The 23,177-nt window shown below is 35.0% G+C and overlaps 2 protein-coding genes across 4 annotated transcripts in view; one reads left to right on the forward strand and one right to left on the reverse strand.

Annotated features, from left to right (window-relative positions):
• neo (ZP and PAN domain-containing protein neyo) overlaps positions 1-5,567 on the forward strand; it is a 50,551-nt gene extending 44,984 nt beyond the window's left edge. For both annotated transcript variants that reach the window (XM_076120278.1, XM_076120279.1), the window contains 6 exons: positions 2,751-2,845; positions 2,924-3,165; positions 3,254-3,498; positions 3,582-3,831; positions 3,917-4,087; positions 4,197-5,567. In XM_076120278.1, coding sequence (XP_075976393.1) covers positions 2,751-2,845; positions 2,924-3,165; positions 3,254-3,498; positions 3,582-3,831; positions 3,917-4,087; positions 4,197-4,697 — 1,504 coding nt within the window. In that variant the 3' untranslated portion in view covers positions 4,698-5,567. The remainder of the gene's footprint in view (positions 1-2,750; positions 2,846-2,923; positions 3,166-3,253; positions 3,499-3,581; positions 3,832-3,916; positions 4,088-4,196) is intronic.
• The window catches only part of Atg16 (Autophagy-related 16), a 153,262-nt gene extending 130,085 nt beyond the window's left edge, over positions 1-23,177 (reverse strand). The window contains exons 1-9 of one of the 2 annotated variants that reach the window (XM_076120281.1): positions 22,825-23,177; positions 22,037-22,147; positions 21,111-21,276; positions 19,864-20,026; positions 16,582-16,670; positions 15,909-15,962; positions 14,264-14,417; positions 13,546-13,651; positions 13,042-13,184 (exon numbers count right to left, since the gene is read on the reverse strand). In XM_076120281.1, coding sequence (XP_075976396.1) covers positions 13,042-13,184; positions 13,546-13,651; positions 14,264-14,417; positions 15,909-15,962; positions 16,582-16,670; positions 19,864-20,026; positions 21,111-21,276; positions 22,037-22,147; positions 22,825-22,918 — 1,080 coding nt within the window. In that variant the 5' untranslated portion in view covers positions 22,919-23,177. The remainder of the gene's footprint in view (positions 1-13,041; positions 13,185-13,545; positions 13,652-14,263; positions 14,418-15,908; positions 15,963-16,581; positions 16,671-19,863; positions 20,027-21,110; positions 21,277-22,036; positions 22,148-22,824) is intronic. The other variant, XM_076120282.1, reaches the window with a different exon arrangement.

Genomic DNA, 23,177 nt, shown 5'->3' on the forward strand with positions numbered 1-23,177 from the left:
ATCATATAGAGACTGATTCAACATTGTGCCTAACGAAGACAGTTATTTATGTAAGTATGTAAATACGTCCTTAACCGTACTGAATGGAGTCGAATACAACACATTTTCTCTATCAATAAACAAATATTTATCATGAAAGCCGGCTCATTAGATATCCATACGAGTATAAGCTAATTTATAGATAAGCTCGATAACGAAGTCAATCAGCCTTCACCAAGTTACCATAGAAGGCAGGTTCTGCGGTACATCTTTGAGGCTCTGTTCAGTGGATAAGTCACAGCCTCTTCCTGGTAGCCGTTCCGTTTCTGAATTCTACAAACGAGCATTATATACAAAGCAGGGAGGCCAATTGAACGGCCTACGTCTCAGGCGTCTAATGTAGCAAGACACGACTGTCCTATTGTGTTTATTTCCTTGTACGGTTTTTGATATCATTAACATAAATAGTGTACTGCGTCAGACGCTCACATTCGATACACGTATATCCGCTGGCGTGTTCAGGTCAAGCTGGCTACTCAGTAACGATTGCGGATTGTAGCGCTAATTTGCTTCTGAATGCGTGCACTACGCGCGTTTACTAGTATAGCGGTCAACCATATTACAAATCCGTTCACGTTTCTTCTCTCTACAACTCTTTACTTTTCAAAGCTAATTCCGAGAATAATTTCCTAATGCTTTTGTATTATTGACATTTAACACAGTTTAGTTATAGTCACATGAGTTGAAGTTTATGTTCATGACATTTCCAGCCCTATTGTTTAGTTTAAACATGTAAACATGAATTATTTGAAGAGCCTGTATTACAACTAAAGAGAAACATTGTGACTGTGCGCGGTAATAAATTCCACGATTTCACGCCTTCATCTGGGAATTCTTAACTAGGGTTGGGGTTAGGTAGCGATTAGAGAATTAAATGCCGGATTTTACGTAGTCGAGCTAGGTTCGACACGTGTACCGTTGGATACAAATCGTCGTATCTCCATTGAAGCGAACAGGCGGCGCGGGCGCACCCCGGGCGGCGCACATCGCGATCGTCGACAGTCACGACATTTGGCAAATATTCCCCGGACGTGGCGGGCAGAGTGCCGCGCGGTGTGGGAGCGGCCTGCCCTATCGCTTCCTACCTCCACGATACAATAACCGATAAAACACATATTGTTTCCGTCTTACAAACCTTCTGCAGTTAAAATATAATTACCTACCGTAGATAGTCCACGGTCTTTTGCCGCAGCGTGTATTTTGTAGGACTTTAGCAAAAAAATGTTTACACAAATTACATTCCGGTTTTTAATTATACACGCTTTATTTTAAAAGTCCCATGGACCCAAATTACAAGCAATAGAAATTATAGTATATCAATAAATTAATTATACATCATTATTACGAGTGCTTCAAGCTAGACCACCATAGTTGATATTTGTTAGTTCTTCGTGTGCGAGACGGATGTAATATTGGGGTAATTATAATGTAAACTATATAGCATTCATCTAGATAATTGGTAATATGGGCAATTGGGCATTAATCACATTATAAATAATGGTAGGCGTTTATTTAAAGCGCTGGAAGAAACCAGAAATCCGGTAGTTAGTTAATTTGATGCTGAAGTTAATGGGTGCTTTGATTTAGATTGGGGCTGTATATCTGTACGTTATGTATAATGTAAGGAAGATACAGTTGAACAAATTGCTGGTAGTTGGTGTAATTATTATGCGATGAAGTCGACGCATCGCAGCAACCCGTACGGTTAAATGAACAACGGCTACCAGTAGCGGGATACTTGCAATCATCAACTTAAAAGATGCTTCGAATTAACGTGTTCATGTAATGGTCATAGAGCCGTTACACAATGTCATAAAGACAATACCAAAAGCAACAACAAAATGGACTCAAAAACAAGATATAAAATCCTTAAATAAATTACTATTAATAAGTTAGTGCAAGTATCGTAGAACGAAACAGAAAGTTCTCATGGTATTTACAACAAAGAATTACTCTCATCTCTTGTGAAAATCCCATAGGTTAGCGCAAGGGTCATCTGATCGGGTTCGATTGTACATCAAGAGAAAATATTGAGTTAGATGAACCAGATAATTCTATATGGGTGGTCACTAGCCACGAAAATAATACATATTATAAATTGAACTCGGCTTCGTTTTATATGGGCTTTAATGTTAATGAACGCAGTCGTATGTTTTACTTATAAAGAAGCTTATAGTATAAAGTAATAGATGTATAATGATAGCTCGTGAGGGCACTGAAAGGAAAAGTTTAATATTCAATCTGAATAGTTTTATCAAGATATCATCGTTTAAATTATATCGCGCATACAAGCACCTATATTTTTATGGGACACGATAAAAATAAACGCTTACCAGAGCTTAGCATTATTATTAGAAAACTTGAACGGCAATTGCCGTATCATCTAGCAATATTCATTGGTTAACAGTGTTAATCATGTGCCACATAAAACCAGTTTCAACTATGTGTATCTAGTTGGTCTCGAGAAATAGAAATTTCTAGCCCCTGGGGTCAACGTGTCAACAATGTACTAAAGTCATAAATTAGGTAAAAACGTAGGTTAATTGAAAGTTGAAACTAATAATTTCCCAATGAATCATGGTAATTAAGTTTAAACAGCGCAGCAAAATAGCGTCATTTGCACTTTGTATGCGCTTAACAACTTGGGAAAATTCACACAATAAAAAAGAATAAAAACAGCTGCTGTTAAACCGCGTGAAACATTGTTGCAGATCGGCGAACTACAACAATAAAACTGGAGAATGCGTGCTATCCAACATGGACCGTATTACGTTGGCAGGAACCAACTCTTTCCAACCGAACGAAGGTATATCCCTATCATATTTTTTTTACCTTTCTCTCTTCATTCTAAGCTACACGTATTTCATCTAATATTTAATTTCAGACACCGACTATCTGGAAAACAACTGCGTTGAGGAACCAACTAAACTTTGCGAGTTCAAGAAAATGGGTGGTCGTATCCTAAAGACTGTGGACTCAGTGTATCAAGATGTTCTCACAGTTGAGGAATGCCGCGAGCTTTGTTTGAATTCTCCCTTCCGTTGCCACTCGTACGACCATGGCGACACTGGAGACCATGTCTGTCGTTTATCACATCACTCTCGGGCTACTCTGGCTGATATTCAGGTATGAAAAAAACCTCTTCGAAAAACGAACAGGGTCAGTTACATATCTTTAGTTCTGCAATGTGTAACCACGTCTTTTTTGCATACAGGATCCTTACTTGGAAGTCCCCGAGGCTGCTACTTATGAGCTTTCATCTTGTTACAACGTATCCATCGACTGCCGCGCTGGAGATATGGTTGCCCGAATCCAAACATCTAAGCTATTCGATGGCAAGATCTACGCTAAAGGCAGCCCCAACTCTTGTGTCGTTGATGTAAAACAAAGTTTAGAATTTGAGCTACATATGGGATACAACAACCTCGAGTGCAATGTCAAACAAAATGGACTTGGCAGGTAATGGATTGTTTAATTTTTGCTTATACCTTGTTTGTTTGTAAAAGCTGTTCAGTTATAAGAAATGTTTTTTTTTTTTTTAGATATCTTAATGACGTAGTTATCCAGCACCACGACACCATCGTTACATCTTCAGATCTTGGTTTGGCTGTGACTTGCCAGTACGACTTGACCAATAAAACTGTAGCCAATGAATTCGATCTGGGTATTAGTGGAGACATTCATACCGGTCTCACCGAGGAGGTCATTGTCGAATCTCCCAACGTGGCTATGCGCATTACCGACAGAAATGGTGACGACACTATCGCATCTGCTGAAGTCGGAGATCCTTTGGTAATTACATTCTGTTCAATAAGTGACAATGGTCGATTATTATATTTGTTGATTCTTTTAATAACCGCAATTTTTGTTCCACCAGGCGCTCCGATTCGAGATTATGGACCCGAACTCACCGTTCGAGATCTTTGTTCGCGAGCTTGTTGCTATGGATGGAGTCGACTCAAGCGAGATCACGCTCATCGACAGTCATGGCTGCCCCACCGAGCACTTCATCATGGGACCTCTCTTCAAATCAATCAATAGTGGAAAGGTAATAACAGGAATAACTATTACATACATTTAATACACCTTGTTAAATTTGCAAGACTGCCAAATAATGCACAAATGCAATGGGCTAACATATTTTGTTTTTTTTACAGATGCTGTTGTCCCACTTTGATGCCTTCAAGTTCCCATCGTCGGAAGTTGTACAGTTCCGTGCTTTGGTAACTCCGTGTATGCCCACCTGTGAGCCAGTCCAGTGCGACGGCGGTCCGAATGAACTCCGCTCCGTTATGTCTTACGGGCGTAGGAAGAGGCGTTCTACCCCAGCTGCTCCCACCGACGACATGCTTCTCGTCCAAACTATTCAGATCACCGACAAATTTGGCTTCGACAAACAACGTGCCAAGAATGTCACCGAAGACTCTGTCTACGTTAGAGAGACTGAGGTCACCTGTGTCAACGCTGCAGGTGCAATGCTCGCAGCAGCTGCTTTCCTCGCAGCTCAACTAGTCGTTCTAGCAGCGTGGACCTGCAGTTGGCAGCGACGACGTGCTGCCGCTAAAGCCGCCGAGTTACTCCCAGGACCCAACGCTCCCTCCGCTCTATGCAAAGTCTATGATGCCAGTTTTTCTCGTGCGCACCAGAGGCACTTCTAAATAACAATAGGCGTGTCGACGTGATCAGCGTCCGCAATAGTAGTATATTTCGTTAGTTTAAAAACCCCCGTCGAGTTCTGGTTCGTGAAAAAGGCATGTCCACTTGGAGACACGTCTATCTTTCACCGAGCGCAGGACAGCGATAGCGGTTATTTAATGGTTAGTGTCCGAACGCTTCCACACCACCACACCACGCACGGGCGCGGGGTGCGGGGGCGCGCGACACAGAGAAGGGGACGACCGCAAGAGCGTGCGCGAATGTGGACGAATGCGAGTAGCGGCGCGCTATGTGACCGTGTGTTGAGTGCGTGGAGTGTATGAACGCTCGCTTGTCCCCATCTCCGGCGTCGTCGGCGGGACCGCGGCCGTGAGTCGTTATCAAGATCACGTCGCTCATTCGTTCACTTTACGCTCGGACATCCTTTCGCGGAAGTCCGATTACGTATTGTACCATATTTTTTTAAAAGTAGCATAAGCCTGATTTTAATGATACGTAGTGATAAGTAAAAAGTAACATTTCAGTACCTTTTAAGTAGATAACCGAACGTGCGACCTAAGTCAAGAGACGATGGATTGACGGCCGTCCCGACATCGTAATTTATTTAATTTAGGATAGTTTCTTTTTTACGTAATTTATGATTGAATTTAATACTATTTAATAAATTTTTAATATAAATGAAATACCTACCTAAACAAAAGAAAGCTTACGACTTACAAAAATGTGCTATTCCATGTAAACTGAAAGTATTTTATTATGATATCAACTAGTGCCTTAATAATGAGATGTTAATGTATTAAAATGTTTGAGTAACATTTTACCTTGTTTCATCCGTCCAAATTGTCATTACTTAATATAAATTTTCCAAAATACTGCTTAGTTTTATTTTACACCAACCTTAACATACAAAACTTGCATAAGGGTGTTATCACAACAATCAATCGTATGATCGATTGAATATTTTCGATAGTTAAAACCATAAACTACATACCTACGGCCATAGATTGATTTTTGTGGTAACTCCTTTACATGAATTGATAGACAACAAAGATAAACAAATAATATGATCATATCCATGATTATTATCACTTTATCTAAATAAAACTTGAATACATTGCTTAAGAAATTGAAGCAACTTATGCCATGCACTTAATTTATAAAACGACAGTTAAAGAGGTAATCTATAAAATACATAAAATCAGAAAAGAATTTATAAACCCTGTCTGAAAGATGTTATCTAAATTATCTAAAACGCATAGACACATATTCACCGCTTATCAGAATCCTTTGCAAATTCTTTGCACTAGTAGTAGTACCCACCCTAAATTAGTTATGGGATATCTGCATTACAGAATAAGACCGCAAAAGACGAACTTTCTTGCAAAATATTATTATTATTTGAGAGGAGGGACAGAAGAATAAAAAAACGTAATTTTCGCAGTCAATGAACCTAAAGTTAAGATTAACAACCAGTTCCTTGACAAGGCAAAGTGCAAAAGTAATAAAGCGATAAAAAGAAATGTGACAATAAAAGGCGGTGTGCAGACACAGATTTGACCAGCGCGTCCTCTTAAAATTGCACACATCAATGAGATGGGATCTGAGAGTTAAGTTTGTCACCATCACGTGTGAAGGGGCACGGCTCGTGTGGTTCGTGAGCGAGATAAGATCGGCGCGCGCGACGCGACGACGGCACGCGACTAAACACACGTGCCGACTCCGACAACCAAGCGCAGCCATTAGTAGCCCCGCAACAAAGAATTTGTCCCCAACAAGCGTTCTTTCCAGATTTAGATTACGAACCAGGCGTTGAAAATAAATAAAATTAAATCCTTCTGAGTTTGCCGCAGAAGCATCTTCAGTCGTTTTGCTCATTCAAGTAAAAATGATAATAAATTACAAAGCATTTGAGATACGCAAATACTTAAGAGTACACTATGCAGGAGTAATGAATTTAATTTGATATTTTTTTTAAGTATGGGAATTTAAGTATCATATAATGTTAAACTGACTCAAAATAAAAAGAAGTGTTTAAGTAGTTTAATTTTATTTGAGTAATTTATTTTACAAACCCGCGAAGTTACGGTACAAAAATATTGGCATTTCTTATTTGACAGCCTTTATATGACAGTGACCTACCGTTAATTATTTATAACTTGAGTACAGACAATAGACACCTCAAAAGTGTCGAGACGTTTAATAAAATTTATTGTAATAACCAAAAGAGAGCTAAACACTAATAACAATTGTATAATAATAAGATAAATAACAATCATGTATGAATCACCCCGAGGCATTTACCTCTATAATATATCAAGCTGTCTGGATGTTGAAAAAGCTGTCATACTGTGGGACAATAAGTTGCAGCCAGTCATTCCGAAGGATGTGGTAAAGTGTTACATTCTTTTTTTTTAAACATGGCAAAATAGGCATGCCTTGAAAAGAGTTTTATTGAGGCATTTTATAGACCATCAACCTAACATAAAATTGCCTTGGGAATAGACATGTTTCTATAGAATAAGCAATTTAGTAACGTTGAATGTATGTCCAAGCAAAATAAAAAACAATTTTCCAAAGCACCTGCGTAATAAACATAAAAATAATAAAATGCCAATTCTTAGTAGACGCAGGGGGCGGACACAATTTTACAGTAGTCGACTATAACATGTAGCATTTTCGTAGAACTATAAAATTCAAACATGCAATGCAACATTGTACAGATAAAGTCGTTTACAATAATATGAAATATTCATAAATGGGAATCGTCGGTGGCCACCGGAATCGCGACTCAGATGTAAAAAGTAAAACAAGCCGAACAACCGAGTTGCAAACATCGGTCATGGGACAACTGCAGCAGTCAACATATATATTAAACATTGGCGTGTTTAGTCGGAACGGCCTTGGAGCGCTTTGGCATAGGGAAGAGCTGGTACTCGATCAATATCGGCTCCTTTTGTATCTTGTTCCGATCCTACGTATTGAGCGAATAGTTGAAGATATTATCTCGCGCTCGGCATCGCGACACAAATGAATTATTGCCGGACGACTTGGTTCTCATGAAATATGTAATCTGATTAAGTATTACAATAAATGAGTCACGTAGCAAACTTAAAGAGCGCCAGCTTCGCAACCTGAACGATAAATGCAGAATATGAAAAAACATACAATAGGCTCATGTTACAAAATTAAAATTTGTATGAAAACGAATTCAATAACGTTCTTTATAAATACATTGATTTAGTAGCCAACTTTACGTATGCATAGCTTTGCATACTGTTAATATTTCAACGTCAGTTTAACAAAGGTACGATATCTCTTTAAATACTTAAATCCTTAAGTTATAGGTCTGTACACACGACACGTTGGTAAGCGGGAAAAGCTAGCTTTGTATTGTGATCTATAAAAGAGAAAGAAATCCTGCATAATAGTGGGGAAAAAATATCCGTAGTCTGTTATTGTAACATAGTAACAACAAAAAGTGAGAGAAGCGAACTCTCACAAGCACAACATTTACGTTAGTTAAGTAACAATTATTATACAGTTTTGACTTAATGTGGATACTTTGTAACAGAAACACATTAACTGAGCTTTTTAATACGTACCGCGACACACTTTCATTTGAAAAAGAAAGTAAACGTTGACAAAGGCAATCTTTCTCTATTTAAAAGTCAGGTCTCTTAGATTTCTTATTTAAATGAGAACAAAATATTATTATTAATATCAATTCAGGACAGGAGATTAATGTTTTCGAGAAAGTTTTTATTGAAAGATTTATTATATTTAGACGAAATGATCGTGTATTTATTATGTTAATCCATAATTGAGATTAATGAAATAGATCTGTCCAAGTCTCGTCTGGAACAGTAAAGTATAACGATTCAGAGTTATTATCTTATATTTCGACGAATTCCACATTATTTATGTTTGCTAGGAGAACTAAAGTAAGTTCAGCAGTTGAAAGTATATCTCAGACATCTAAAAAGTACGGGAACTGAATGCAACGATAACATCGGTAATTCAAACGTGATAAATTTGGACGGTGTTACTGCGCTCTTGGACATATTATCTTTGCAAACCTCTTTTCTTCTAACTTTACCTTCGCAGAAATTATAAGTAAGCAATATTTTGAATTTATTATTCTCTAGAAATACCAAAGATACATTCAATATTTACGATCTTAACTTTAATAGCCCGTCTCGGTAATCAATAAATTGATAACTTGTGATTACTTCGTCGCTTCGGCACTTCGGCAGATCCTTTTATGGCAAAACTTAATTTTGACGTGTGAGCTGTGGGTAAAAACGATTGGCTTTTATGGAGCGAATAATCTGTTAACAGATCGTAAATTAGATTCAGATCTAGATGTTACATCCGGTGGATTGAAGAAACTCTATCGATTTAGAATCATTATTTGGCCATTGCTTGGCGCCACTTATTGATGTTCACTGCGCAATTTGTGTACTTATTGCTTAGTATAGCTCTGCGCGACTGCGATCACGCAGGGGCTTTCTCAATATGAAAATAAACAAGGTTGATCGAGGCCACGAAATGATAAGTCTGGAATAGCCAACCATAAGAATACTAACTCCAAGTAAACTCAATACAGCTAACTAGATCAGTGTGTTTATGAGCTCTAGCGTTTACGGCGGCATAAAACGTATTTATAAACCCCAATTTTCGTGTAAAGGCAAGTTTTGTAATGCCCAAAATGCTGAATGAGTAAAATATATAATCAGTTTGTTACATTAACATTGCTCCTCGTATGATTTAACATAGTTTAGAGTTTCTTCGTAAAGAACTTCTAGCTAACAGATCGATTCGAGTTCGATGTTGGTCAGTAAATGAGTGGGCGGGCTCTCCAATTTGTTGACGTAAGATCCTGATTGTATGTTTGTACAAGGATTCGTGATGAGAGCATGCGAAATATCCGAGGTGGGCGGCTGGCGAATGGCATCTGTTATATTTATTGAATCCAATATTATCGTTTTGCATACAATATTTACACGAACAAGAAACTCTAAAGATGGTAATTTGATTGTGTGTTAAAGCACAAAACGGTTTAGTTAGGCGGTAAGATTTATTATTTTAAATCCGGGTTGGACCAAAACATAAAGTAAGGTTTCTAGGTTAGCAATACTATAATTAAATTGGAATATTTAATACTTCCATTTCTCCGGAATTACCTAGATTGGAATATTAAAGTGATATGTAGCGGCAAAGTTTCAATCGAGACCGCGTCTCGTTTTATAGGACAGTGATTTATGCTACTTATAAGAAAGCTCAATCAGTTTAAAATGTGACAATAATACAAAATTTATCGGCACTAACACGTAACGTTATAGCCGGTTTCAATGATTATTCAATTCATGTGCCGTTAGTTGCCGTACCGGCAGGTAATACATCATTCACGATTTAGTATAATATTATTGTATTCTGTCGAGGTTTAATCGAATTGATAGTTACATGAATAATTTGTATTCATAATGTACATAATTCATATTAAAATCGGATGAGGCTCGCAAATGTCGGAAGTGATCAAAGCGGGATCACGAAGCGCAGATGCGCGCTAACAATCCGCTAATAGACGGTCGTGTTCGTGACCCCGCCTCCCGAGCTCAATAATAATGTCCGAACTGACGTATACTATTATTGCCTGTTGTCCGTTTACACACCTACACCCACGTATTATTGCATACGTAACATTGTTTTATATAGATTTTTAACTGAAAAACCACGAATCCTCACCGACCGTTTCATTCACAAACAACAAATTATGTTAGAAATATATAAGTACTTCCAGTCTAATGGTCAAGCAACATCTCAAAATTCTATTAGGGAAGCACTATCATGTTTCTTACCGATGTCGATGAGATCCATTTTAATAGTTTATAGACAGAACTAGTGGTCCATTTAAGGGCTAATGCCATAAACTCTATGTACCGTAACATAACATAAAGATACACGACATTTCTTGAATATCTACAAACATTTATTCGTATCAAAATATCTTATTGCACTTAGTTGTCAGGTACGCGGCAGTCAATATCGAAAAGCTTTCCAATGTCAATAGTATTGAGCTTTTGCTTTTATGGGAAAAGATTATTATAACTAATAGACTAGTCAAGTAGTCAATGCATTTACCCAATTATGATTTAGATAATTAACACTGAGAGAATCCGCACGAAAAAATATAGGTACAACAAAAAGTAATAACAAAGGAGAATGCTCAAAAAAAACCCAGGCTGTACACAAAAGTTATGTTACTCAAAAAATTAGTTATACTGTGTAATTGAATTCCCAATGTTTACCTCTATCAAATTCGTTGGCTGAACATACTATTTTGCTATAACTTTTCAGTAGGGGTTTTCAATACATTTTTATATTTTTTAAATAAGTTACCTATATAAATGTTTATTCTTTTTTGAGTCACACATTTTTAATATAGGTATGTAACTGAGTTACAAATTAAAAATATTAAAAAATATATTTTTGAAAAATGAGTCATCATCACCAGGTCATATATGTCCCCACCGAGGGGCACGAGCCTCCCCTCTTAACAAAGAGGGGGATCAGGCCTTAGTCCACCACACTGGTCTAATGCGGGTTGGCAGACAATTGGAGGGCTATTATAAGGTAGAAAAGTGTTGTCATGGTGGTAGATTGCTAGCCTATAGCCTATGAAGCACCAAACCCTTCCATCCCTCTACTGACTTTTGCAGTATGCACGGGAAGAAATGCAGCTGGCACCTTCTATGTACTATGTAGTGATAGAATATAATTATTTTATTGTTAATTATTTTTTAAAAATCACAGTTCCATTAAAATTAATTATTATTAGATATTTACTTATACAATTATATTATTCAAAAAATAATCATTGTGATTATTATTATTATTATCAGCCCATATTGTCCCACTGCAGGGCAAAGGCCTCCGTTCCCTCTTTCCATCTATCTCTGTCTAAAGCTATTTGGTGCCAATCTTTAGCATGAGTGTCCAACTCATCTCGCCATCTCTTTCTTTCAATCATTGTGAAGAATGTTTGAAAAATATTTATTTTTTTAATTCACCTTTTAAATAGTAGATAATAGCAAAAAATAGTATTTAGCCATCGAATTTGATAGAGGCGAATATCTGGAATTGAATCACTCAGTATCACTAAAATTCTGAGTTACACACCGTTTGTGTACGGCCTGGGTTTTTTTCCCATACATTTTGAGCATTCTCCTTTGATATTCTTATGCCTACATACTTATCTATTTTACTTAACAAAACTAACAATGGAAACCAAATACAGAATAGAGTACATTTGATCAGCGTGCAGAATAATAAATAAACGTTAATTATTTACTTATCAACGTGAATCAGTCGTTGCGGCCGAGATTCCTCATTATCATCATCAATTAATCTTCCGTTTCCAAGTGTTCATCAAAATCAACCGCAGCAAGAGAGACCTCTAGTCTATTGACTACGCAATAAATGCTAATCTTTTTGCGATGAGATTTCACTTAGTAGATTGCGATTTCGTATTTTTTATGTTGCCTCATTTACTTATCTAATTTGAAATTATCGAGACAAATCTTTGAAATGCTTAGTTAGAATAGCGAAGTCTGACCATTGAAATGACAAAATAATTTCCGCAACTAAATTGAAGATAGATTATTGAGAACGATTAACTGTAGTTTGCCTATCTCTTATGTGTGATAGGTAATTAGAACAGCGGAAAAAATATAAGTAGGTATATTACCTAGTATTGGAAGAAAACTAAGGCCATTCTAGATCGCGATCATTTCGAAAAGCACATTGCGTTCACCGCTTTTGTAACATACGCCGAAACGTCGACCACAATCAATTAGGCATGTATGATAATACAAATTACCGCAAAATATATTATGAGATCATAATAAAATTATAACCCTCTTATTCATAAACACACTGTAAACCTATTTTAGTTAAAAAGCTTCTATAATATGTGTTCTCTTTTTCATTTCGCTAAGGAGTGAAAAAAACAAACCCTAAGCCTTTCATAATTTCATATAGTTTTATGAATATATTTATGAATAACAGGGTAAGACTATAACGATCATTCAAATTGCCGCTATAATACCTTAATATATGAGATGTATTATAATAGAATACGGGAATTAACGCGAACACGCATTTTACCTTAAGGGCTGGCAGCCTGCGACCACGCGAGTGAAACCTGCGCCGAAACGTTTTTTAAGGTAAAATGCGTGCGCATTAAACATGCAACGCGAGAGTTTAAGAGTTATGATATCATGAGATGATTAAGTATTATGCGATCCTACAGTTTCAAAGTAATCACTGTTGCGACCATGGACTCACCCTTAGTCGTTGGTCGCCGACGGTCCACACTCGACTCGCGAAATCATTGGACGCTCCCACAATGTACGCGCCGGTGGCGTCAAAATCCACTGACATTACACCAGCATTCGAGCCCACTAGCGTCCCTCTGTTTTCTATCATACCTGGAAATGTCATAGTTTTGAATACAGATAATTTTATTATTTCTTCCTAAGTACAAGCATCAGAGAAAAAATAATAAAGGTACGCCTTATGTAAAATTACGTCTTTAACAACTTCATGTCGTGGAGAGATGTAAGCTGGCAGTATCACTACAGAATGTCATCATAATATGTTGAAATGCAAATAAACATCCGATCGATACATTTTTAGATAATGTATTTCGAGAAATATTTTATTAATGTTTCGACCGAAAGTTCATTCATACAGTTTATTTACATAAAAAAAATATTCAAAACTTGATCTTATAATCATAATATCTGTCAATCTGAATTTCAAGTGTAGATATAAAAAAATATTTCTTACATTTCGAGACATCCCACAATTTGACTTTTCTATCGGCGCCTCCAGTAGCAACGATGCGATCAGTGGGACTCCATTTTACAGCATTCACTTCACCGTCGTGCGCATCCTGTCATTATTAAACAATTAATTACGAAACCTCATACTTATACTACACAGGTTGAAAAAAAAACAGACCATTGAGGAATACTACTTTGATTATTAAAGAACATAAACGAAATTATTCACTGAAAGAAAACATGCCTTTATTTATTAAAATAAAAAAACTGCATCAAGAAGACAGATAAATACCTTTTTTATAGGGAAAGGTCTAATTACCTAAAAACTCTAATAGCAGCGGTTTAAGGATTGAACGTTTAAATAACACTGCCGTACAAAACACGAATTGAATACAAAAGTAATTTCTTCCCTGTGAGGTTAAAAGCCAACCTCTTATCAAAGTTGTTGAAGACGTCCTTTGGTTCAGTTTTAACGACTGCTATTTGTCTTTTAATTGACGATCCGGGCAGACAGTTTACGAGCCACAATAAGCTAAGGACGAAGAAATTCAATTACTAAGTTTCTTTATAAAGGCATCTATAACTGTTCGCTCGGACAGATGACGGCCAATATCTATGAGTGTTTTACTTACAGTTATATCATATAATTAGCTACTAACGACATCCGCTGCTAAAAAGAGTAAAGGACTTTTATCACTACAGTGATTATGTGGTCAACTTACAAATCTTAATGCGACTTTGTTCGGCAAGACAGTTGCATAGTACGGCATCGAGTCCAATATCTTATCTTCTGAGCTGCCGCCTGACCCACTACTCCGACTACCACTTTCTCTCGCCGCCTCTTCCAACTCTTTCCGTACTTTATCACTTTTCTTTCTGCAAGAAAACATTAAAAATATTCATCAGAACACTTTAATACCATACATCATAATCTTTAAATCAAAAAGACCGCTATTCCGCGAAGCCATAATGCGCAATATTCGCAAATAGCCCACTATTTATCGATATAACCTGTCTTTCACCCAACCAATAATTATTTCCAACATGCACATAAATATCACACCAATCTTTGTGCCAATTAGTCTACAGCCTTATGCGTCCAAAGCATCTAGCTGAATAAGTACTTACACTACATACATCAATTACTTATCAGGTGCCTATTAAGGCCCGCAGGTAATTCACGACTGATTCAATTATTCTGAAGCGATAATTGTCCCACATTTTACCGGCGGACCTCAATTATATTATTTATTTCATAGTCTTCGCCATTTATTACACATTTTATTAAACATTCGTAATTGACAATTGGGCAAAATACATTCTTACTTAGTTGTTTAACTAAAAATCAAAACTTATGCAGAAAAATGATCCGTGCAAAACCTATCATGCAAAACAAAGTTCAGTATGTGGGTGAGTTTTAATTCAAAACACAACGTCCCAACTAGATGTTATTTACAAAACTGTTAATTATATCAATCCACACGTCTTATTGAAGAAACTATAAATAAGTAACATTAGCAAACATATAAAAATAGATCAAACGTCTCATGACTAATAAAAATTGACTAATAAAATCGTGAATCTATGAAAATAAACTAATGAAACGCAAATAAATATCGGCGACTTCAAAGGTGTCATAAAAATTGTAAATACACAAACGTGCGTAAATTGAACAATGTGTAGATACTTTAATATAACGTATATCATTGGACAGAACGCAACATACTAGAGAAGGTTCGTATATTTTTTGTATTGTAACTAATGAATGCAAATTAGTAGGTACTGTTATACTACGTTCATTCACTCGATATTCTATTTTAGTATTCAGTTGTGCGTATGACGCAAGGACAATACTTGAAATTCATGTATCGTCGGATAGTTGATAACTACGGAGACTGGAACAGAAATTATGTGTTGTATTAATAGAACGGACATACGTTATTGGGTGTGAAATGAAATTCTCTTAGATATGCCGCAAACTAAAAACATGCACGCGATTTAAATGTGAATTTGTAAGTAAAAAGGATGACGCAAATCACGTTTGCGTATGAGTTTGTTACCGATGACAACGTACAACACCATAAATAATGACAGTCCACTCAAGATTGAAATTGAAATTATACATACATCATTGCCACAGTAACTCTTTTATGTATAAATTATGAAAACGTTATATTATGGAAGGAACATGAATTAAATTTTTCATACGATTTCAAAACCAAGGTAGGAAAAAGTTCATGAGTCAGTTTCAGAGTGCAGTTAAGACATAAATATATGGGCCATTTTCATGAAGAGGTATATGTTCAATAATGAACGCCACAATGCCTTCAAACCACCACATCATCATTCACATTATGTCAAACTCACCCGAAACTAACTCTACCAAACGGTTTGATGAAAAACGCGGTAGGGTTGCTTGACCTGTTGAAGAAATTAAACAAAAAGAAGCAAAACAAAAATTATGGGTTCTTATGCAAGCTCTCTAAGCCTCGCACACACAAATCCCACTCTAATAACGACATTTGCCAAAATAAAAATACACATTTTAAACACAAAATAAACATTAATTAATGTGCTCAAACTACTTTTATTTGTCAGGTATAAATCGAGGTTAAATCCAGATGATTTGTGCGAAGTTTTTTTTATTATTTTTAGTATACCTATGTACGAGTATAAATGGACTTTGATCTTTTTATACTTGACAAATATTCTACGGTGCAGTGCACATCAATTCTATGATAGCAGCGACATTCACTTTAAAAATCATTGCAGCTATAATACTCACAGGCAAAAACAAAAATCAACGTTTACATTGATATGTATAAGCTATTGACCGAATGCCCCAATATCCTAAACTGACAACATTGACTTACAAATTTATAAACAACTAATTAAAAAATACATTTATAGTCGCTTCATGATGGTAAGTGACCAATGTGCCTTAATTAAAAAAAATACCTGATGAACTGAAAAATTAAACATGCTTAAGTATTTAGTCATAAATGTACACCTATGTTAGAAAATATAAACAGTTACTTACTTGAGAAAATGTTCATTTTCTTCATTCATTTTATCGGCATCTTTTGCTTTGTACTTTATGAGTCTCTCCACTAACGACCGATTTTCGTCCTACAACGAAAAGATCACTGTAAAAACTTGACACTTGCATTGAGAAACATCACTTATCAAAAATATATATTACCCTTTTAAAAACTTTACGCATATTCACTGCCTATAAAACCTTTTCACCTTAGTACACAAATGATAAAAAATATATGAAAATAAACTTTAGAAGCAATAATATCAACACCCTGCTACGAAATTTTCTATCAGACTGAATATAAGTGATGTTGCTTTAGACTCAGCTATAAGCATTTCATACAGAGCTGTTATCACGTGGGTATCGTAAAATATACAGCGTGTTCCATTTTATGATATCCCACTAATAAATGAAACTCCTCGCGTTAAGTAATTACTTACGGCGCTCTTTATGTGTATATATATTTGTATTGATTTCAGCTGACCCTTTTTATTAGATTGGCAAGCGTATATGACAATTATTGTTATCTATGTCTGTGCAAACCAATGAACGTAGGTTTATCATTTGGGTGGATTTATGGAACACCGCAAGTATTGTTCAAAACAAATATTTGTTATGAACTTTTTCAAGTATAAATGTTGAATAGATAAACGCATATTGTATAGGACGAAAAAAATAAGCACTCGTAAAACTATTTAAGAGTAGGTGGGTGGTCGCTATGAATATTAATAATATTTTCCTAACAAGTTACGGCACTAAACTGAAAATTATGAGGTAATAGCGACTAAGATCACACAGCGCTTATCCGGGTTAGTGGAGGAAAATACCTAATAACCTACAGAGGACACGATAAAGACGATTTCATACGTAGAAATATGAAACACGCTGCATTTTATTATAAAGACAAGCTAGAATCAGCTTGGCTACTTGCCAAAATTTAAATGATGCTATAAAAATCTAAAGTTCCAGTGGAAAAAAATGTTCATAACGACTATCAGTAGTATGCCAAAAATATTTGACTCAGTATAAACAATGGCAGGCACGCATCAAACGTAGTGGAACATACATTTTTTATTACAACACAAACTAACAGTTCTTGTTTAATTACCCACAGATAAAATCCTTGATTTATTGCTAAGACTATATATCACGGTCTATTTCGAAATGAAATTGATAGAAGTGTGGAAAGCTGAGAAACAAGTGGCGGTGTGAAGTTGGACGAAAACAATCTTATACCAAAAAGTTTGTTAGAATATAAAGTTAAAGTGTCGCTTATCATCTTTTGTAAATAAAACACCTTGTATCGAAAATTTTCTCTAATGCGTCACAATTCTAATGGCATCATATGTGAATGTTTACGTCGCAGCTGCAAATGGTTTATTATCCTACTGGAGATTTGTCACGAGCTGTACGTTTCCATCGCTACAATGTAGGTATGTATAAAAGAAACAAGATGTTTCACGGTACAAACAACATAATACTTTACTGACTAATTGTCCAGTAGCGAGATTTTCTACTATTGAGTATTTTAATATAAAAGTTTTTCAGTTATAATGTTCTAAAGAATTAGTTCCAACGTTTTTCGCTAGAGGCGCTGATCAGATTCTTATACAAAATTTGTTGATAGTTTGCATGTTGCAGACACTGGCAATATAGCGCTCCTCAAGTGTGGTGGATTAAGTCTCATAAAGACTGTAATATCTGTATTTAATAACTAACAAGAGGTTTTATTAAAAATGTTCACTGGTTTAATACAGTTTTATTGCATTATGCAATGGACGCGCAAAGATGCCGAGTTTCCGCAGTTTAATACTCATAAAATTAGTTAATTACAACTACTTAACTAACACTAAACTAGACAATTATATTTTTAAACTGTGTATATCTATCTACCGTCATATTTTCCGTTTAGTTCTCATAAAATTGTCTGAATAATATACGTTTCTATTTTAGACTTTACTTCACAATTAATCATAAAGTTAATTATCAAAACGTAATAAATGACATGAAGGAAATGTGCGCGATTCGCTGGTTGCATTTCATATGACTCGGCCGCATTGCAGATATATGAAACAGCGTCACGTCTTCGAACAAAATTATTTATAGCAATTGTTTTTACAGTTCGGCTTCTACACATAACTACTACATACCAGCAGCGTTTGGTGTTAAACGTTGAATGTGAAATGTTTTATGACATTACTAGCTGACTCGCGCAACTTCGCTTGCGTCACATAAAAGAGAATTGGTCAACATTTTCCCCGTTTCTGTAACATTTTTTATTGGTACTCCGCTCCTTTTGTTCGTAGCGTGAAAATATATAGCCTATAGCCTTCCTCGATTCCAGTAGTTCCTGAGATTAGCGCGTTCAAACAAACAAACTGTTCAGCTATATAATATTAGTATAGATTAATGGCAGGGCAAGCTCTGCGATTTATGATTTTATAAAGTTATCTAAAACAAAAACATTATGTTTTACGGCGTGGGCGTTGATATCATTGTATTAGTAAGGTTGAAGCGTTGATTTTTATTAAGGAGCAAAACTAGGGGGTAATAGCAAAAAATAGAGTTTTAGGTTTAATTATACTGAAACTAGTCGACGTTAGCACCTCTAGCGGCGTAAACTGGAACTAATTAGTATTTAGAAAATTATATCAATTTTAGTATTTGAGTTATCACAGCAATCAAGTATGAACACATTTTAGCAATATAAATCCAAGTAAATAATGACATTAACATTTTGATTTCATTAGAAAACCATCAAATCAAAGATACCGAAGTATATTATATCTATATTTATATATATTTATTCATCTACTTCGCTTTTAAAAGGATCAGTAAGTAGTATCTTTAGACAACTCATACAAAATCACAGTCATCTGATTCGATCTAATCTAATATGGTTATCAGGCAACTGATAAACATACTCACATATTCCTAAATACATATAATATTTAGATCAACATGCATTGTTTTGTGAGAATACTGTCTCTGTGGCGCATTTGGTAGTATATTTGACTGCTGACCATGTGGTCCCGGGTTCAATGCCCATGTCGGACAAAGCGTCATAAGTATTTTTATAATTTATATAAGTTTATCCTTAATAGCAGTCTGTAGTTTCGTAACCAACCATTACATGGCAATATGCTCGCCCCTAATAACATACTAAAATAGTTTTTAGCTAAATGCAGATGCATTTCCTACACCTCTGCTCGTATAACAGGCATGATAATAATATTATGTCTGTATATTGTATGTCGTAATTAAAAAACATTCTGTATATACCTGTGCTTTTCTTAATTTCTCTTCTATAGATGCAAAAGCTATGTGGAGAGCTTGATGTTCATCCCTCAACACTTGATTCAGTCCTTGTAATTCAGTCATGTTTGTTTCATACATTTGAATCTCAGCTCGAAGGGAGGCTATCACTGCTGTGTGCTCTGAAATACTAAACAAGAAAAGACAATGTCAGTTTATAGTTCTAAAATTGATCAATATTGCTAAAATATTTAAGAAGGTATGTCTATGTATTGTTGTTTGTGTTTTGTATGCAATGAAAAACGCTAGAATGTTGCTATATTAGGACACACTAGGGTACTGTGAAGAATATTTCAACCGAAATTATAAAACCCAAGAAAACTTGGCCCAACATGAGAATCGAACCCAGAACTATCGAAATCAGCATTAGTATACAGCAAGGCATTTAAAATATTTAATATATCAAATATTTGAATAAAACTAATTACTTATTGATTGTTCTGCTACATTAAATATTATTTATTCATTTTCTAAGTATTGGACATACTAATTACCTTCACTGATAAGAATTTATTTATACATTCCATTAACAAAATTAATATTTTAATATAGGCTAGACAAAATATATATCTACTTTTTAATATCACAGACAAAATGCCATAGAGTAGAAAGTTGTCAATTAACTAGTCTATGCATAGTGCATAATCATAATTTTATATTCACTATGCAAATTTCTTTTACTGACTTGGGACTGTTTTGTCCTACTGGCCTCTGTAAAGAAAACTTAAACACCTCATTTCACTTTCCAATAGGCTTGTGCAATAGGATTTCTATGTCTCTAATTTAAATGCAACCTCAGTCTTTCTTACATCATGCTAAGTCCTGCCAACCAAATAGTTCCCAACATACAAATACGAATTCAAACACGTCCGATTTAAGCTTATGTCAAATCATACTGGTTAATTATAAACTAACGCATTTAAAAATGCATAGTTAATGTAGCACAATGTTATATTATTTTTTGTTTAAGATATTGTATTGTAATAAAAAACTTCAATGTTCACATTAGCTCATATTCAATACGGTTGAATTCGAATTCGAGTGTCGGAAGTAAGCCAACAGTTCTATTAATAGATTACTTATTCATCTATATGCTACAGATATCTTGTTACAACATAAACAGGTTATATCCTATTTCATATATCTTTTATAGACAACATACTGGTTTGTATATAATAACCGGTTATTCAACAGTAAAAAAATAACTAACTTACATGATATCTTTAGCTTGTAGTTGTTTCTCTAAATCATGTACTTTTTCATTTAGACTCATTATCTGTTGAGCGTTTTCTCCTCGACGTCTGTGTAAGGATGTAAGCTCTTCTTGTTGTAGAAGGATTTTCTGCTCCATCGCTTGTATCCTTTCATTGCTGGCGGTTCCTGTAATCATCATAAAAATGGATTGAAGTAATATGACAGAATATTTTTGTAAGCTCTGGGGTACTATACAGAATATTTTATCATAAGTGTCAACAGATGGCTGAAATTACTAACCCCTGGTTTCTGGGGTACATTTAGTGGTAGTTTATCTATTCAATAGCATTTAAGCTTATACAAACATGACAGTTTGAATAGATAAACTACCGCTAAATGTGCCTCAGAAAGCAGGCATAAACAAATTGATTTGAATAAACTATAAAAGAAGAGATCAATAGGACTTTGCCGCACTTGGGAACCAGTCCAGAGAGCATTTTGTATATATGACCACAAATAAAGTTATCAGATCACATAAACAGAATATGAGTTAAAACTTTTTTCTTTCTCAATACTTTGTTATACAAACTACCTGATGTAGTGTTAAAACAATAGTTACATTAATTGCATGGATTACATAGAATTACAGTTATCAATATGAGACAGATAAGTAATTTCTGCAGAATTAGCTTAGTCATTAGTTATAATAATGTACTGTCTATAAAACTTTATGCCAAATACCTATATCATAAATATAGTGAGGCAAGATTTTAAATATAGTGATAATCAACAGAATATTTTGGGAGTCTTAAGCAGTTAAGTGGTTGTTTAATTCCATATCGGAACTTTTTAAACCGATACTGTCCCACTGCTGGACAAGGATCTCCTCACAGATAATATTATATATATTATGTACTAATTTATCATTTACATAAATTCTACTTACCAGTGCCAGATAATACACTGTCTGTCCCAGAAAATCTAATTCTTTCATTGAGCAATGTAAGTTGAAGATTTTCATTTTTCAATGTGTTTACATTATCAAATAATCGGCTCTCTGAAATTGCATAAATATTAATATTAATAATGTTCACCAAATTTGCATTAGAAGACTGTTATTAATTAAAGGTAGGTATAAAATGAAAAAAATAAGTATAAGAGGTGTGCATTGTATTGTTGATCTAATTGCCTTCAACTATACAAGACTGATGCAACTTTTGATTTCCAATTAGATCAGTTGTGATTTGAAATTACTATAAGTTTTTAACAGTTTTTAATGCATCTTTAAATGGAATTTTGAATATAAAACTCTACATATTTTAGCATCATTAACACAGAACAGATGGTTGGCAATGAAACTGTTTGTATTATTTAAATTAAAATGTTGACAATGAATATTCAACACAACTATTCATATAATTTAATAATGCAATTTTAGGTGATTTCATACAAAAATTTGAATTAAATTGCGGTATATAAACCTCAATTAATTAATTCAAAAGTTGTGCGTCTATAAAAGGCGTGCCTTTTTATGTTCACTCTATTGTGTCAGGGGCATGATGTAGGTTATAAACAAACTCCGAGAAAGGTAATTAACAGCAAAGATAAGGAGTATAATGGATCACAAACTGTCAATCCAGAGAACAATAGTTTATTAGCATCGAGATAAATCTCGTATATTTGATGTATTACTATAATGTCAACACAAAGAAGTCCATAGGTTAAGTCACTTACGAAAGGAAATAATGTCCTGAAACGCAGCAGTTTCTATTCTATTCCTGGCCTGTAGTTGGCTCACAATATTTCTTCTCCACTCACCACCTTCCATTGTAACTGCACAATTGGTTTAATGATGCAAAATAATTATTACATTAACTTAGGATCAAAACAAACAGATGTCATAATGTTTCGGCAAGCATTCGGCAATCACGAAGAGAATAACTAAGTGTTAAATTACTGAGCCTCAAGCTCAGACATTAATAAACCTAATGTTATTTATATTACTAGAAGAAAATGGGAAAATATCGAGGATTCTTCTATAATTCTGAGCAATAGGAATGACAATCGTTTATAACAACTGACATTGA

Source organism: Anticarsia gemmatalis, chromosome 11 (genome assembly GCF_050436995.1).
Source record: "Anticarsia gemmatalis isolate Benzon Research Colony breed Stoneville strain chromosome 11, ilAntGemm2 primary, whole genome shotgun sequence".
Taxonomy (NCBI): Eukaryota; Metazoa; Arthropoda; class Insecta; order Lepidoptera; family Erebidae; genus Anticarsia; species Anticarsia gemmatalis.